Below are 16,579 nucleotides of genomic sequence, written 5' to 3'. Positions count from 1 at the left end.
TGCTTTAATTGTTTTAATAATGGTCCTATGTTGTTTTTACTGTTTTTGATTTTAACAGTTAATTGATTTTAGTTTGTTTTAATGTAAACTGCCCTGAGCCATTTTTGGAAGGGCGGTGTAGAAAATACATACATACATACATACATACATAATCCTCTGCCCTCTGCCCCACGTTCTCCAAGAGTCCTCTTGTTATGCTTTTCAAAGGCAACAGGGCACTCAGGATGGCAAGGGTGGTGAGCAGTATTGTAAATTCCTGGGCTTAAAGTTAACTCACAAGAAATTCTCATCACTTTGTCAGTGAAGAAAGAAAGTGAGCTCGAAATCAGGTTCCAAGTGGGTTTCAAATGTCTGACGTAGATGCAAACCAGCAATATTCCTCTCTCCGATACATGGGGAGCAAGTGGCAAGTTTGCACCATACAGAATATTACTTTCACTTAGCATTTTATATAGTGCTTAGGGCAGGGGTTCCCAACCTGCAGTATTCCAGATAGCACTTAGCAATAGCAATAGCACTTACATTTATATACCGCTTTATAGTTGAAGCTCTCTAAGCGGTTTACAATGATTTAGCATATTGCCCCCAACATTCTGGGTACTCATTTTACCGACCTCGGAAGGATGGAAGGCTGAGTCAACCTTGAGCCCCTGGTCAGGATCGAACTTGTAACCTTCTGGTTACAGGGCGGCAGTTTTACCACTGCGCCACCAGGGGCTCTCCACTGCGCCACCAGATGCTGCAGTATCGCTGGGGATGATGGGAGTTGTAGTTCATCGATATTTGGAATACCACAGGTTGGGAACCCTTGCTTTAGAGAATTCAGATTGTACTAGCTGACCCCACACAGAGCATCTGTGTATTCTTCGGGGCCGGCAGTTACCTCTCCCCCCCACTTCTGCCCCAGTCTCTGCTTCCGGGCCCAGCCACCTCTCCTCCCCACTGCCACTTCTGCCCCCCGCCACTTTCTCCCCCCCCCCGGGCCTTGCCTCCATGGCCGGGTTGGGCCTGCCACCTCTGGCCTCCATGGCTGGGCCGCCGTCACGGCAACCAATCCTCCTGGGTGTGCCTCAGCCAATCAGGTGTGTCCGCCGCCCAGCCAATCAGCTGGGCTCTGGGACGCACATTCCAAGGCACACCCAGGAGAATTAATATAATAGATTTTGGCCATCTGAACAACCACCTTGCAGGATTTGTTAGTTTTAAGTTGCTGATGAGGGATTGAGGCTGAGAGGTTGTGGCCACCTAGTGAATTCTGAACTGAGTTGGAGTTTTAACCCATAACTTCCTTGGCTGAGAGGCTCAGCTGCTCCCCTGAACTGCCCTGGTCCAAATGACTTCAGAGACCCTCCTCTAATTGTCTCTCCCCTTAACAGAATCCTTGATGTCTACACCCGACATCTTGACCCGGATCAAGCAAGAGGAACCTTTTGCTGGTGGAGGGCAATTTCAGGAGGAAAGAGGGATGCCCACAGACCCCTGTGGAGGTGATGTATAGAATCACGGCATCCTATTGTGGGAAGGAGACTGCTCTCAAATACTGTTCCAGAGATGCTCCTTATATGTTTTATACATTATGTATCTATAGAAGGGCTGACACCCAGACTCACATTGGGCACACTGAAAAATGTTCCCCACACACAATGTGGGAGGAGTGATTTTCGGAGCTCTCCACTTCTTTATGCCCCTGCTGTGGCTCCCGAAAATATGTCCTGAAGGCTTGTGGGACCCTCGGGGACATTTTTGGGAGGCACAGCCCCCTCTGTGAGGGAAATGGAAACCAATAGTGGGGATGAACAAGGCCTTCTCAGCAGTGGCTCCACTTCCTAGCAAGATGCCCCCAGTGAGGTCTCCTAGCGGAGAGCCTTTCAGAAGGGTGGTTGATGATCATTACAGTTGCAACCTGGGGCTGGGGGGCTCTTCTGCTGCTGAATTGCTTGGATCTGGCTGCTCTTTGGGGACCATGTGGAGGCTTTGCTGCAGGTGATCAGAACCAGAATTTTTCCCTTTTTGTTTTCGTTGCCTTCCGCCAGGTGCTGAAGCCCTCATTTCCGCCCACGACTTTTTATCATGGATTAAGCAGGAGGAGGAGCCGTGCGTCCGGGAGCATTGGGAGTCAGCGGAGAGAGACATTCTTACAGGCCCTGGCACAGGTGAGCAGCTGCAGCTGCTGAGCGGAGACATGCAAAAAAGCCAGCCAGGAAAAAGCCTTGGGGTGATTGTGTTTGTGCTAGCGCCTGGCTGGTAAGAGCCCCTGCTTGGCATTCAGATGGCCCCAGGTTCAATCCCTGGCAGCATCTCCAGGTAGGGCTGAGAAGGATTCCTACCTGAAATTTTGGCAAGCCGCTGCCAGCCAGTGTAGCTAATACTGAGCTAGATGGACCAAGGGTCTGACTCCGCAGAAAGCAGCTTCATATGTTTGCTTGTCCCCTCTGGCTAGGGCTCTACCGTTCCCATGCTTGGAGCGCCCTTTATCATCCTGGGTTGGTATCTGGTTCTGTTCATCAGGGCCTGGGCATTGCCAGCTTGCTTTTGTGACTTCCAGGTTAGATTACCGTAAGGTGCTGCACAATGGGCTGCCCTTCAAGGTGTGGAAATGCCAGCTAGTGCAGAATCCAGCAGTCTGCTTCTTTGCAGGTGTGGGCTGTTATTCTTGAATCGCCTGTTCTGAAGCACCTGCACCGGCTGCCATTTTGTTTCCCGGCCCAATTCATAGTGCTGACTCGTATCTTTAAGTCGGGGGTTCCCAAAATTGGGTCTCCAGGTATTGTTGTTCTTCCACTGTCATCATCCCAAGGCAGTTTACAAGGTTAAAATACAACTGTAAAATCCATGCAAATCACATTAGAAGAACCAGCAATGCAATACATATGGGTGGAGTGCAGGCTTCCTAAGCAGAGTGATTAGAAATTATCAGGCAAGTTCTGTCGGTGGTGACATTTGGCAGACCCATAGCCATGGTGGGGCGGGTGAGGGCAGACCTCACCCATTTTTCTCTGCCCCCTTTACTTTTTTTAAAATAACTTAATGTCATCTGCACTTAGGACTGATGAGGTGCAGATAATCTGCCTCCCCTACTTTTTTTGGTGCCCCACCCATAATTTATAAGCTGACTATGTGCCTGGTACTTGGTGGTAGTTTCATTCATGCAAATGCCACCCCTTGATGTTTGTAGTGATCGCGTGATGAGCATACACGTGCACATTCTTCTTCAGAAAAATTACATTTGTCGCTGTGCTGTTCTTCCTGGCTGCCGTGCTGAGTGAATGTCATGCCTGTTGCCTAAGGCACGGTGCTGAATGGATCACTGTTTGGACTTAACCAGGCCTACATCTGCCTGCCTCTCCGTCTGACTTCCTGCCGGTTATCTCCAATGGCACTTTGTACTCTATTGCTCACGGCAGATCCACAGAACCCTTGGGTCTGTGGACGGAGGCTTCCAAGCTAGCGTTCTCGCCAAGGGACTTGTCCACGTCCCCCCTTTATTCCAAAGTTGCTGGGATGAATAATTTCAGCCTGTTTTCTTTCTGTCTTTCAGCTGGCAACGGGATGGTGGTCAAAGCAGAGGAGCAACGCCCGCGCCCGGAAGAACCAGCAAGGTCCGGGGAGCCTCTCTTCCAGGGGGAGACCCCTGTGGCGGCAGCGGCGGCGGCAGCAGCGGAAGCCTACGCTGGTCCGTGCGGACCTGTCGCACAAGCTCTGAGCCCGGCCAGGAGCAGACCGGGTAAATCTCTTGAATTAGAGAGCGAGTTGCAGAGCATCTTTGCACCCCCAGGGCCAGCTGACAGGCCTCATGGCTGCAGTGAGTGTGGCAAGATGTTTGGGGTGAAGAAGAGCCTCAAAGTCCACCAGAGGAGCCACCATGGCCAGGAGCGCCCCTACGAGTGTGCCGAGTGCCGGAAGAGCTTCAACTGCCATTCGGGGCTGGTGCGGCACCAGATGACCCACCGGGGCGAGAGGCCCTACAAGTGCGAGGAGTGCGGCAAATGCTACAGCCGGAAGGAGCACCTCCAGAACCACCAGCGCCTGCACACGGGGGAGCGGCCCTTCCAGTGCCCGGTCTGCGGCAAGCGCTTCATCCGCAAGCAGAACCTGCTCAAGCACCAGAGGATCCACACCGGCGAGAGGCCCTACCAGTGCGCGGAGTGTGGGCGGAGCTTCCGCTACAAAGAGTCCCTCAAGGACCACCTAAGGACTCACAGCACGGAGCCTCCGGCCCCACGGCTGCTGCCTTCACTGGGCGGGGACTCCCTCCCTTAACGCCACGCAGCCAAGGGAAAGGAGCAGCCATAGCTTTGCCCGTCAGTCTCCTGTCTCTGTTCCACTCCTTCCCCAGCCTCCCCCTCACCAAGTCCAGCGTCTCCAGTCCTGCCTGCCATGGGGGACAACCACTACAAGGACCACTGGATGCAGGGGGCGGGCAGGCGGGCGGGCATTCAGTGAGGCCACGGCTTGCACGGAGAGACAGGCTGGGCGTTGCAGAAGCAGCCAGGCCTGCTGTACTCCACCAAATGTGTACCGCCAGGCAGGGACCAATGTGGGTTGCCCTCCCTCCCCCCCCCGGTCACTGAGGCCAGGGCCAAAGCAGCAAAGCAAACAAAATTAGGCCAGTGCTGGGATTGTCGGGGCTTGCCACTTTAAGCTGAAACCGCCAGATTTGTGACGAACATTGAGAATCTCACGGTTTTACTTTGAGAGTGTTCCTATCTCTCTTGCAGGGTTGGAAACGTGGCGGCCGTGTGCGCACACTAAAGGCTCAGAAACCAAATTCCAAACCCACCCCCACATTTATTAAACGGTGCGTTTCATATATAAAATGACAGTTTTGCAATGAACGGTTGAGGGCTGGGCGAGATGTCCCTTAGTAGCTTTGGAGTGGCAACCCGTGGAACGGACCCTTGCTAAAAGTGGCTCCTCTGTTGTCTGTACACATCAGAATGTTGCATCTCTCGCCACCTCGGGCAGGCCTTTTGCATTGCTCACCTCACACTCCATGGGACTTGTCTGAGCCATTGCAGCCTGTACTGGCCTCTCGCTTTCTCTTCTCTTCCCTCCGTGCCTGCTTCCATTCCTGGCCTCCGAACAGTTTCGCTGCAAGCACCTTCTCCCGTTCGCTCCACTCCCTCCCCAGGCCCTGCATTTCTCCACTCTGTTGCAAATATATTTATTCGTTCTCACCCTTCCTCCCACACCACCGCTATTTTTTAAAAATTCCTTTTTATCTCATGAAGATGCAGTCCGGCTCTCTTTAAAAAAAATAAAAATAAAAGTTATTTCCAGGCGTAGTTTTGTATCAAAGGTGCAATGCAAATAAAGACAAGCAAAAGGAAAAGGAAAAGCTGTGTGGGTTGCATTTTTATTACATGATTTCCTGTAACATGTTTTGGTGTTGGCTTCACGAAGGCCGTGCAGGAATTTGAAACCCGGGTTCCCTGTATCCAAACTTAAATGTCTCCTCTGCACATATTACATATTTTTAGATGTACACACAAGAGAGGTTTTCTTTATGTATATGCCTCAAGAAATGTAACGTGAATGCGACAAGTGTTTGGAAAGATGTGTATCATCAGGGAGTTTGAGTTGGCCTTGGACCCCCTGCTGAGTGTCCACATGTGGGAATGTGGTGTCCTGTGTGAATGGGCCCCACCACGCATTCTAGAGCAACAGCAGCTGCTGTGGGGCCGGTCAGTCTGGTCTCCTGGGGGTGGCCGACATGCGTACAGATGGTGAATGCAAACAGAATTTCTGGTTTCGGCGGGGGATAGGACCCATCTTCGCTTATACGTCTGTTGTGCTCTATGGCAGAACATATAGTCTTTGTGCCAAAGAACCACCAGCTACCAATAAACATGCAACCCTGCCCTTAGTCTTTCTGCATTTTGCTAGAGCCTTGAGGTTTCTGCAGCTGGAGATTTTGGGAACAGCGGGCTGGGGGTTAAAGGGATAAAAAGAGCAGTGGACATAGAAGAGCAGGGGGAGGGGACTGAAGGGGGCGGGGGAGGGGAAGAAGTTTAGATGGCACTGCAACCTCTGTCTTCGTTGTCACTTCGCGGACTCCTGGAAAAATCCTTTTCTCCTGCCCAGTCCTCTGGTTTCTGAGCCTTTAGAAGAACACTCCCTTCCCATGTTTTCAGTCTTGTCTCAAGAGGACTAGGGACTTGCTTTCATGTGGAACTGAGATCCTCAAGACTTGATATATGGCAGAGGGTCCCCAGTTTGGTGATGCACAAGAATGCCTGTATTAGCACCTTGTCACGGTGGCACCCAGCATGCAAACATTAAGAGCTGTGCTTAGTTTGCTTCTCTGCCTAATGAGTCTTCTGCCACTTGGGGCCAAATAGCTGGTTCTCTCTGTGTGTGATGCGTCCGGGTAGCTCATGTGCAGTCCAGGATGACACCACTTGGGATGTGCATGACGCTTGAGCCCTTGGCTGCATCCAGGCTGATTCTCATCCTGCCATAAGATGGGAGGGGGCATTTGTGAACTGCGCTTCATGTCCCGTCCCCCCCCCCCGCAAGATTAGGGTAATTAGGGAATCTCTAGCACACATTTCTGCTTTGCGAGCAGCTTCTCAAAGGCAATTGGTGATCATAGACTGAAAAATCATGCTGGGCACAATGGAGCCACAGTTAACCCTTTTGCCTTATTAATTTCACACGCTTATTATCTCTCTGAAACGAAGAGGAATGGAACATGAAAACTTAGGGTGGATCATGGTGATGACCTCCCCCCCCCCGTGCTCTCTGCCCTCTCTGGCTTCTGTTTTACTTTTGTATGTGAGAGCCATGAGTTTCCACAGAGATGTGTCTTTAGCCACCTGTGTATGTGTGTGCACGTGTGAGTGTGTGTGTGTATATATACAGTACATACACACAAATCCATAGATATACATAAACCCAGTTATGTTTCCTGTTCCATCCTTTCCCTTATTCTCTGACTCAGGAACAATGCAACAGTTAAAGCATTCATATATGTTTCATTTTTGAAATGTATACCCATAGAATTATACGCTTCTCTAGTTGGAAGGGGTTTTGGAGGTTATCTAGTCCAACCCTTGCTTGACACACGGCATTCTGAGCCAGAGCATCCTCAACTGTGGGCTGTCCAGCTGCCCTCCTGTCACTTGAGCCAGGGATTCTCAGCCTTTGGCCACAGTGGCTGGGGATGATGGGAGTGGTAGTCCAACAACATCTTGGGACCCAAGTTTGAGAAGTCCTGAAAAGCCAATTAGGTCCAGCCTTGCCCTCTTGAGCAGCAGAGAACAAATACTTGCCATTTAAGCATAATCGGAGGACCGGCACAAGCATTGCAACAATAAAATCCACAATGCAGCAACTATAGCAGCAGCAGCAATTCCCGATAATGCTACAGAAATATCTGGACAGTTAAACAAAAAACCTAATGCTTACTTGCACGGAATAAACTTCAGTGACTCCCTCTACACCAACACTGACCAGGCCCACAGCCAAACCACTCTGGCTAGGGAGGGAGATCCACAACCTAACACTGGAGAATGCCAGGACCCAAAGCAGGTATATTAAAAATAAGCATCCTCCAGGCATACATGGGCGCAATATATCAACCTTACTGATCTGCAACTTCCACTCTCTTCAGTGGGGCGTGCATAGGAGTCCCCAGAGTTTGCACATTGGTGCATGGTGAATTCCACACCCTTCACTACCATAGCAGGAGAGATCTGCTTGAAATCTTCCTTTCTAGGCGAGCAAGGCGCAAAGCAGAAGATAACTCAGAACGTGTCCTCAGGGCCAATGACCAAGGGAGTTTTCTGGATCCGACCTACCAGCTCACTGAAAGGTTGTGCAAAATCAGAATGAATCAGAGTTGATATAAAGAACTTCTTATATAGAATATTGATCTATTTACCAGCAACCATTTGACGGCGAGGCCTGATCTTTTGCTCATCTCAGGCTGAAATCCCATCTCGCCTCCCACTGATTTTTGCAATGGTGCCTTTCTGTCTCTTCCAGTGCATCTTTCAAGATGTTAGGTGTGCTTCATCTGGAAGATCTTTAGCATCCAATGGAACTGACACCTTGACAAAGAGCACAACCAATCCACCAGAACATTTTGCTCTTGTGCAATTCCTCTCCATTTCAGTAGGGCTTGTGCTGGAGAACTTTCTGGTGGATCATGTCCAAGGTAAAGAGTGGACCTCGCCATATGAGGACATGTGCAATGAAAATGCTTCCCATGAGAAAACAATTTTGCAGCAATTTTTAATATGTCCAGTTTAATGAATTGGACTTGAGTGAAGCCTTGTAGAGGGTCACACTCCTTGTTTTTGGTGGCTAAAAAATCTCCTGTAGGTAAACAGGAGATTGGCAAAAACTGGTGTGTCTCCCCACCCCCTTTTAGGTATTGCTAATAGCATTTTTGCAAGCTAATAATATATGTGAATTTATTTGCAAAGCTGTTTGTGGGGCTCTCTTTTCCACTCGGACGTGACATTCTGGTAGCGAGAGGGGGAAAGGTTGAATGAGGCGTTATCTGTTGTTTATGCCAGACTGAGCTGTTCAGCATTCCTGAAAACACCTGCACAATGGGAACAGAAGCAGCAACAGCTCTGTGCTACGTTTAGTGCAGAGCGGTAAGAAGAAATAGAGAAAGGATTTTAAGGTGTTCATCAATCAGGGAGCTGCAGTCGTACCTAAAGTTCATAAAAGTGGAAGGTACCTTGGGTAGCAGAGTGGCTGACTTATTTTATTTTAATAAGTTAAACCATTCGGGGCATTTGAGTCACATCTGATGTTTTGTGCTTTCCCTTGCCTTGCGTAGATGGTGCTGTGTCCCAACTGCCCAATGCCGTGCCCTGGATGGAGAGCCAAGAAGAGCTGCACATGCTTCAGAGTCACGGAGTCCCCACGAAGGCTGAACTCCCTCCAGGACCCAGAACAGGCCAGTGGCAAAAGAAAGCAGGTATTGTCAGATGCGGCAAATCAGCATCATGGGACTACCACCTGCGAGTCCGAGGTCTATACTCACATTCCAATAGGCCACATTTTGACTTGAGCCAGAGGGTAATCAAGGCAGTCTTCTGCAATTACTTTGCATGGGGGGTTCTCAACCTTGGCTCCCCAGATGTTGTTGGACTACACCTCCCATCATCCCCAGCCAGCCACAATGGCCTTTGGAGACCCCCTACTATACTCAAATGTTTGAAAGACTTCTTCAGAAAAGGAAAAGCCACTTCCCATGAGGCAACGGGAAACAGGGGCAGAGAAGGGAGTGCTTCACTTTTCCCTTTCTGCCATTTCCCCCACTCCAAGTGCCCCCCCCAACTTTCTCCGCTGTGGGGTGTTTAACCTTGCAACGTACCTTTGGGATCCCATGCGGCAGAGGTGCCCAGCTAAGTTACTCCAGTCACTGGCTTACATCCAGACTAAGTTACTCATGAGTAAAGTCAAGTGTGCTGTCGAGTCGGTGTCAACTCCTGGCGCCCACAGAGCCCTGTGGTTGTCTTTGGTAGAATAGTCATGAGTACCCCCTTGGAAATTAACAAGACAAATAAATGTGTCCCATTAATTCCAGTAAGACTGCTTATGAGAAACTTATTCTGACCATTGTGGCTGGAGGTGATGGGAGTTGTTGTTGTCCAACGACCTCTGGGGGCCCCAACTTTTGGAACCCCTGGCCTAGACCTTCCTTTTTGTCTGCTTTCGGTATTTTGCATCGCTTCATATCTCCACAATATCTGCACTCTTTGGTGCAGATGAGCTTTGCATATCTTCTGTGCTGCCTGCAGCTCATGCAGCTAGGAAGCCTGTGTCGGTGGCTTGTTGGTAACGCAGCAGCCTCCTTGAGCTCCTCTCCATACTTCAGAAGAAGAGGATCTCCAGTTCCTGGCTGGCTTTCTCAGAGCACCACTTCACATATTAATGTCGCAGTCGAGTCTGCTGTGTCCACGCTGGGGTTGCCTGTGGCAAGCACGCCCAAGGCATCCCCAAACACATGCCAGGGAGTCATAGCCAATTGCTGGGCTTTGGTGTGTGTCCCCAAGAGATTAGAGGCATGTCTCTCATTTCAGGGTGACGATCAGGCCTGCAGGGGGTAAGAGGGGAGGGCCAGGGGCAAGTCCGTTAGCTGGGTCAGGCGGAAGTCAGCATCCAGAGCAGTAAACAAAGGACACAGGGCCTCAACCAGGTGCACGGTCAGGATCCTGCAGGTGGTCAGGTTCCAAAAGGGAGCTGTACTGGAGGAGGCAAGGCATGTGAATAGATAGCTTGTTATTTATTTATTTATCTATTTATTTACCTTTTATATCCCGCTCTTTTTCCAAGGAGCCCAGAGCGGTGTACTACATACTTGAATTTCTCCTCACAACAACCCTGTGAAGTAGGTTAGGCTGAGAGAGAAGTGACTGGCCCAGAGTCACCCAGCAAGTCTCATGGCTGAAGGCGGACTTGAACCCGGGTCTCCCCGGTCCTAGTCCAGTACTCTAACCACCATACCACGCTGGCAGCAAATTGCATGAAGCAACAGTTCTGAAGGGCCAGCCAGACTCCTATTGGCGCCTCGAACCACCTTGTCTGGCTAGGTGGATGGACCGCAGTGTCTTCTCTGGCCATGCTCTGGTTGGCACTGCAAAGCAGCAGAAAATAGCTCTGTGTGCCCCAGAACTGGAGACTTCTTGCTTGGCACTCCCCGGCTAACCCTTCTGTCTGTCTCCTATTGCTTAAGCCCCATTTCTCCTGGTGGTGTCTAAGTTTGCTTCTGCCTAAATGCATTTTGGCTGATGAGCTAGAAATTGGGTTTGATGCAAACCGCCCTGAGCCATTTTTGGAAGGTGGGTCTATAAATCAAATAAGTAGATAAACTGCCCTGCAGGTGGTGAAGCAGGAGGGGAAAGGCTTCTGGCTCCAGGGCCCAGATGCCCCAGGTCAGTTCTGCTGCTGGCGCCTTACAATGATGTGTTTATTGCAGCCAATACCAGCATAGCTGCCGCAAACACAGTTGACACCTAAAGGGTGAAGTTCTTTTGGGTAAGTCCAGCCAGCCTCTCCTTTGCTCTAACTGGACTCTTCAGTGCTCCCTGTGACAGGCATCCCCAGATACTGTGGATGACAACTCCCAGAATCCCCAGCCAAAGGCCATTGCTGCAGGGGATGCTGGGAGTTGTGGTCAACAACATCTGGGAATCCCTGTTACAGAGAAATCTGGTTCGGGTTCTCATAGCCGTTTATATGGCTTTTATTGGCTAAGGCTTGGTATGAAGTATACCATGGCGTGACACCGACACCCTCGGTTAACTTGGAGCAACAGGCTGGACTGAAAAACCTGCATCTGCCGTTGCCTGCAGCTTCTCCGCCCAGCCCCTGCAAATGCACACATTCTCACTCTCTTTTCCAGGAGATGTTGGGATTGTTATTAAGACGGAAGCCCATGACCCCAGCGGAAGTCGCAGGGGACTGGGGCAGATCTTGAGACCTTGCCTCAGAGAATCCAAAGACCAACCCGGAGGAGAGAGTCTTCAGGGAAGCGCCCCAGATGGTCTCTTGCGACCCTTAAGGTCGGTGGGGCTCAGACCTATGCCTCGGCAAGATGAAGGATCCCTTGGGACCACCGTGCCTCAGAGCGGCAGCCAGCAAAATCCTAGCCCAATTGCTGAACCCCAACAAGAGAGGCTTCACTGTGAGCAGAGTATGACCCTGATGGTCCCTCGAGAGTCCCGTCTGCATCCCTACAGTGACTTTCAGCGGTGGCAGGATCTGGCCACCCACCAGAGCAGCCATGGGGGAGTTAAGCAACACCAGTGCGCTCGCTGTGGCCAGTGTGCACTGCACAACTCCCAGCTCAACTACCACACCCACACTGGAGAGCAACCCTACAGATGTGGCCGGTGCACGAGTTTTAGCTACCAGGAAGACCTGCAGAACAGCCAGCGTATGCACATGGGGGAAAGGCCCTATTCCTGCAGAGAGGGTGGGGAAAGTACCAGCCACAAAGAGCATCTGCAGTATCACCAGCTAATGCACACCAGTGAGATGGCTTTTCCCAGGAATGTGGGGATTGTGATAAAGGTGGAAGAGAAAGACCTTGGTGAACACCACAAGGACTTGGAACAAATCTTGGGCCCTCGTTCAAGAGATTCTGGGGAGCAGTCCAGGATAAGGACTCAGCAGGAAAACATGCTAGGCGAACCTTTGTCGTTTGGGGCACTGATGCCTCTCCATCGGTGTGACGGAGAATCCCATGGGGACAGCGTGTCTCAGATAGGCCCTGAAGGCAGTGTGAACTCAGTGGTGGAGCCACAACTGGAGCCTCTCTGTGAAGGGAAGAGTGCCCCTCCAGATCAGCCTGCTCACACCTGCAGTGACTGTGGAGAGGCGTTCCAAAGGTGGCATGATTTGGCAACCCACCGGAGCAGCCATAGCAAGGTGAAGCAGCACCAGTGCGCTCACTGTGGCCAGCGCTTCCTGCACCGCTCCCGGCTCAACTACCACACTCGAATCCACACCGGTGAGCGACCCTACAGCTGCGGTGTGTGTGGGAAGAGTTATAGCCGCAAGGAACACCTGCAGAACCACCAGCGCCTGCACACGGGGGAGAAGCCCTATCAGTGCGAAGAATGTGGGAAAAACTACAGCCGCAGGGAGCATCTCCAGTACCACCAACGGCTGCACACAGGCGAGAGGCCGTTCCAGTGCCAGGCCTGCGGCAAACGCTTCATCCGCAAGCAGAACCTGCTGAAGCACCAGCGCGTCCACACGGGAGAAAGACACAAAGCGGGCAGAGCCCCTGTACGAAGCCCCACGTGGACCACATGAGAAGTGCCCACCCATGCAGAGAGGGCTTGCTTCCACTTGCCACGGAGCCTTTTTGCACAAAATGGCTGCCATACTTCTACTGAACCACAAAATGGCCACCACTCTTCCACTGAGCCCCTGACTGAGGCAGCGAAAATGGCTGCAGAACATCTGAACAGGGCTGTCTAAAGTTGTTACAGGGAATCCTTCCCTGGATTACCAGGAAGGGAATTAAATCTGTGATCTCATCTGTTTTCAGCTTGTGGTAATCTTACACAAACAAACACGCCCTCAGCATCTGCAGGGGGAATCTGCTGCCCCCCAAACTGACTGACTAGCAGCTGGACTATTGACATCTCACAGTGGTTAACGGTCAGGGCCCAATATATACAGCTCAACTGAGGCATGGACAGCACAATATGCAGAGGATTTGCAGAGGTCAGGGTTCTCAGCCTTGATTCCCCAGGTGTTGTTAGACTACAACTTCCATCAGCCACAATCGTGGAAGTCTATTTGCTGATGGAAGTCGCAGTCCAACAGCAACCCAAGGTTGAGACTACTGCTGTTTGAAAATAGAAGCACAAGGCAGGATTGTATGTTTTGTTACATGCTACACAGCAGCAGTGTTTCCTCTAAGGCGTGCGCATGTGTGCGTGCTCACAAGTTTTTGGATGTCCGCTCAGTTAATTTTAGATCCCGCTCAGGCTGAATCAGGAAGGCCCCACTCTGAATGCAGGTGTGCACACACTGCCTTGATACTGCCACCCAGAACAAAACTAATTCTGCACATAGATGGAAAAAATTAGAACACTGTACTGCAGAGGAATTAACTGCCTTTTTTCCTAGAGAGATGTTGCTGATTTGCACATGTATATTTAAGTTATGCAGATTTAAATGAGCTCATTGCCTTAGACTGAGACTAACCAAGTCTCTTGTTCAACTTTGTGACAGTGGGGGAATAAAAGAGATCTAATATAACCCTGCCATGGAAGTATTAAGTTTGGCATGAAGGTTCAAAGGTATTGGAGCCTCAGTATTCTGTTTACAACTCGTGGGAGTATCAGCCCTGTGCTACCTCCCTGTGAAACTGCAAATCTAAATATCGAAAAGACCGTGTGTGGTGTATGTTTTCCAAATTGCAACAAAGTAATAAATCTCCCAGAAATTATAAATAGCCTGTTACTAAATCTGGGTATGGTAGTTGATGGTCAGCATCCCACCTCACCTTCCTCTGCACCCAGCGATTTAAAAAAAAAGAAGTGTAACCATACCAATTTCTTCTCCTCTCTCCAGAGATGAAAGGTTGTGTTTTTTTAAACCTTGGGTTCAAAAATCCTAGGTTCCATTTTAGTACCACAGTAGCGGATGAGCTGCATCACCCCGACCCCCAGGCAGTGAAAATGTTCTTGCTTGATCCTTGAGCATCGGTCATGGTTTCTTCTTCTCAACTCCCCATTTTCTTCATCTGTTTGTTCCTGGGCCACCTTGGGTGAATCCAGATGACCTTTTGTTAATGGTGACTCACCAGGATATGCATGGGACTACTTGGCAAACCAGTCATCTGTAAGGTCCAAGCGCTTAGGAAATCCTACCACACATTTGCGCAAGATCAGAAATGCAGGGAAGTGGCAAAATCAATGCAGACAATCACTTCATCAAGAGGTTCCATAAATACCATATATTGCCACCTGGAGCATTTCCAAATGGGGCTTTTAGCTCGCTTCTCCTCCGGAATGGAGGGTGTGCATTCACATATCAGCTAGATTTACCCCGAAGTCCCTGTGAGCTATTGGGGAGCACCTCACACACAATTCGGGTTTTTCATTGCGCATTAGAGCATAGCTCGATTTATGTCCAGGGTAAAAAAATCCACTGTTTGAGTTCATTTTTTAAGGTAACTTCAAACTCACAATAAAGCCTCTCAGTAAAGTGCGGTAAAATGTGCCGTCCAGAAATGCTCTTGGTAAGCAGTCATCTGTATTCATCCAAAATATGGGTGTAATAACAAATTCTGTATTGCTTGTTTATATAAAACATATGCTGCAGTTCATCATCAACTCTTCTCCTTGAAAAAATGCATCCCCTTTCTGGTCTGTTCCCTCTGATTATTATTATTATTATTTTAAATTGTAATATTTTCCTTCTAGCTGTGCTGTAGTGTATTTGGGAGGCACGGTGGACAATAAAAATTGTGCTGAGTAATTGGTGTAGGTATGAATATACTACACCAAATATACTGGTGCAGCATTTTCCATGAAAGCTGTTCCCCATCCGTTCAAAGGTTCTGATCCATGTGGCTTCCCAAACAACCCAGAGATTGATTTATATGCAGAGTTTACTAAAGATCATAGATGTGAACTATATACAGCAAAGCAAGAATGTTAAGCTACAGATATAATAAAATAAAAGAGCAAAACAATCAGTGATGTGGGGTTTTAGAAACTTTCTGTTTTGAGAAATGCACTGTTTTTATAAAATCAATTGATAAGTTGTATCCATTAGAAATGGATACAACTTCAATCAATTAGCAGTTTGAAAGTTGTACCTACTGCATATATTTAATGAGCTCCTTTTAGGGTGTCCTAAAATTAGCAATTTTCAGTGCCTTCATTTTCCCCCCTTGAAATGTGAACTATGTGAGTGATGGAAGTGATGAAAGTATCATCCTAAAATAATTTCCAGTAAAAATAATTTCCAAGTAAAGTTTTGAATTTGTTTCAGTATAACATTTTAAACCACAATAAGTTTATTATTGTTTATTGTACTGCCTTATTAAAATTATATCCTAATCAAATCTTTCACTTCAGTTACTTTTGGCTTTTAGAAAAATTGTTGGCTTTTTATGCAACACAGAAAAAAATAACATATATCTTTTTAAAAAAAGAACTTTGGTTTAGTAAATGTAAGTAAATCAGACCCCAAGTCATTCAGGACACTGGAAAACGTTACAGAACATTGTTCAGTTTACATTTTCCAGGAAACCTCACATCACTGATGAAAACATGATCATTTCAGAGATATTGTCCCAGATGTCAGTAAAAATGTAAAGAAAACAATTCATTCTCAATACCACAATGCAGGAGGGGTTCTCTGCCTTGGATCTGCAGATGTGAGCCACAGGCCATTGTGCTGGGGGATGGCAGGAGCTGTTGTCCAGCAACATCATAAGAACAGAACATAAGAACAGCCCTTCTGGATCAGGCCCAAGGAGGCCCATCTAGTCCAGCATCCTGTTTCCCACAATGGCCCACCAGATGTCTCTGGGAAGCCCACAGGCAAGAGGTATGTGCATGCCCTCTCTCCTGCTGCTGCTCCCCTGCAACTGGGATTGAGAGGCATCGTGCCTCTGAGGCTGGAGGTGGCCCAATGACTGGTAGCCATTGATAGACCTGTCCTCTGTGAATCTGTCTAAGCCCCTTGCCATCCTAGCTGGTGGCCAGCACCACATCCCATGGCAAGGAATTCCATAGATTAATTATGCGCTGTGTGAAAAAGTGCTTCCACTTGTTGGTCCTAGATTTCCCGGCCTTCAGTTTCATGGGGTGACCCCTGGTTCTAGTGTGGTGAGAGAGGGAGGAAAATCTCTTTCTGCTCACACTCCATGCATTTTTTTATACACCGCTATCGTGTCGCTCTGTAGTCGCCTCTTTTCCAAAGAGCCCCAGGTGTTGTAGTCTTGCCTCATAAGGAAGGTGCTCCAGGCCCCTGATCATCTTGGTTGCCCTCTTCTGCACCTTCTCCAGTTCTACAATGTCCTTCTTAAGATATCTGGGGACCCAGGCTTGGTAGCTGATGCTACGCAGCCATCTTCACT

The 16,579-nt window shown here is 49.1% G+C and overlaps 1 protein-coding gene across 3 annotated transcripts in view; it reads left to right on the top strand.

Annotated features, from left to right (window-relative positions):
* Positions 1-14,815, top strand: part of LOC128329975 (zinc finger protein 282-like) — a 32,733-nt gene extending 17,918 nt beyond the window's left edge. For 2 of the 3 annotated variants that reach the window (XM_053262015.1, XM_053262017.1), the window contains exons 5-9: positions 1,377-1,487; positions 2,034-2,153; positions 3,539-3,724; positions 8,798-8,938; positions 11,369-14,815. In XM_053262015.1, the coding sequence (XP_053117990.1) occupies positions 1,377-1,487; positions 2,034-2,153; positions 3,539-3,724; positions 8,798-8,938; positions 11,369-12,786 (1,976 nt within the window). In that variant the 3' untranslated portion in view covers positions 12,787-14,815. The remainder of the gene's footprint in view (positions 1-1,376; positions 1,488-2,033; positions 2,154-3,538; positions 3,725-8,797; positions 8,939-11,368) is intronic. The other variant, XM_053262016.1, reaches the window with a different exon arrangement.
* Positions 14,816-16,579: the final 1,764 nt, after the last annotated feature.

The sequence above is a fragment of the Hemicordylus capensis genome, chromosome 6, assembly GCF_027244095.1.
Source record: "Hemicordylus capensis ecotype Gifberg chromosome 6, rHemCap1.1.pri, whole genome shotgun sequence".
NCBI lineage: Eukaryota > Metazoa > Chordata > Lepidosauria > Squamata > Cordylidae > Hemicordylus > Hemicordylus capensis.
This window is presented reverse-complemented; position numbering and strand designations above follow the sequence as displayed.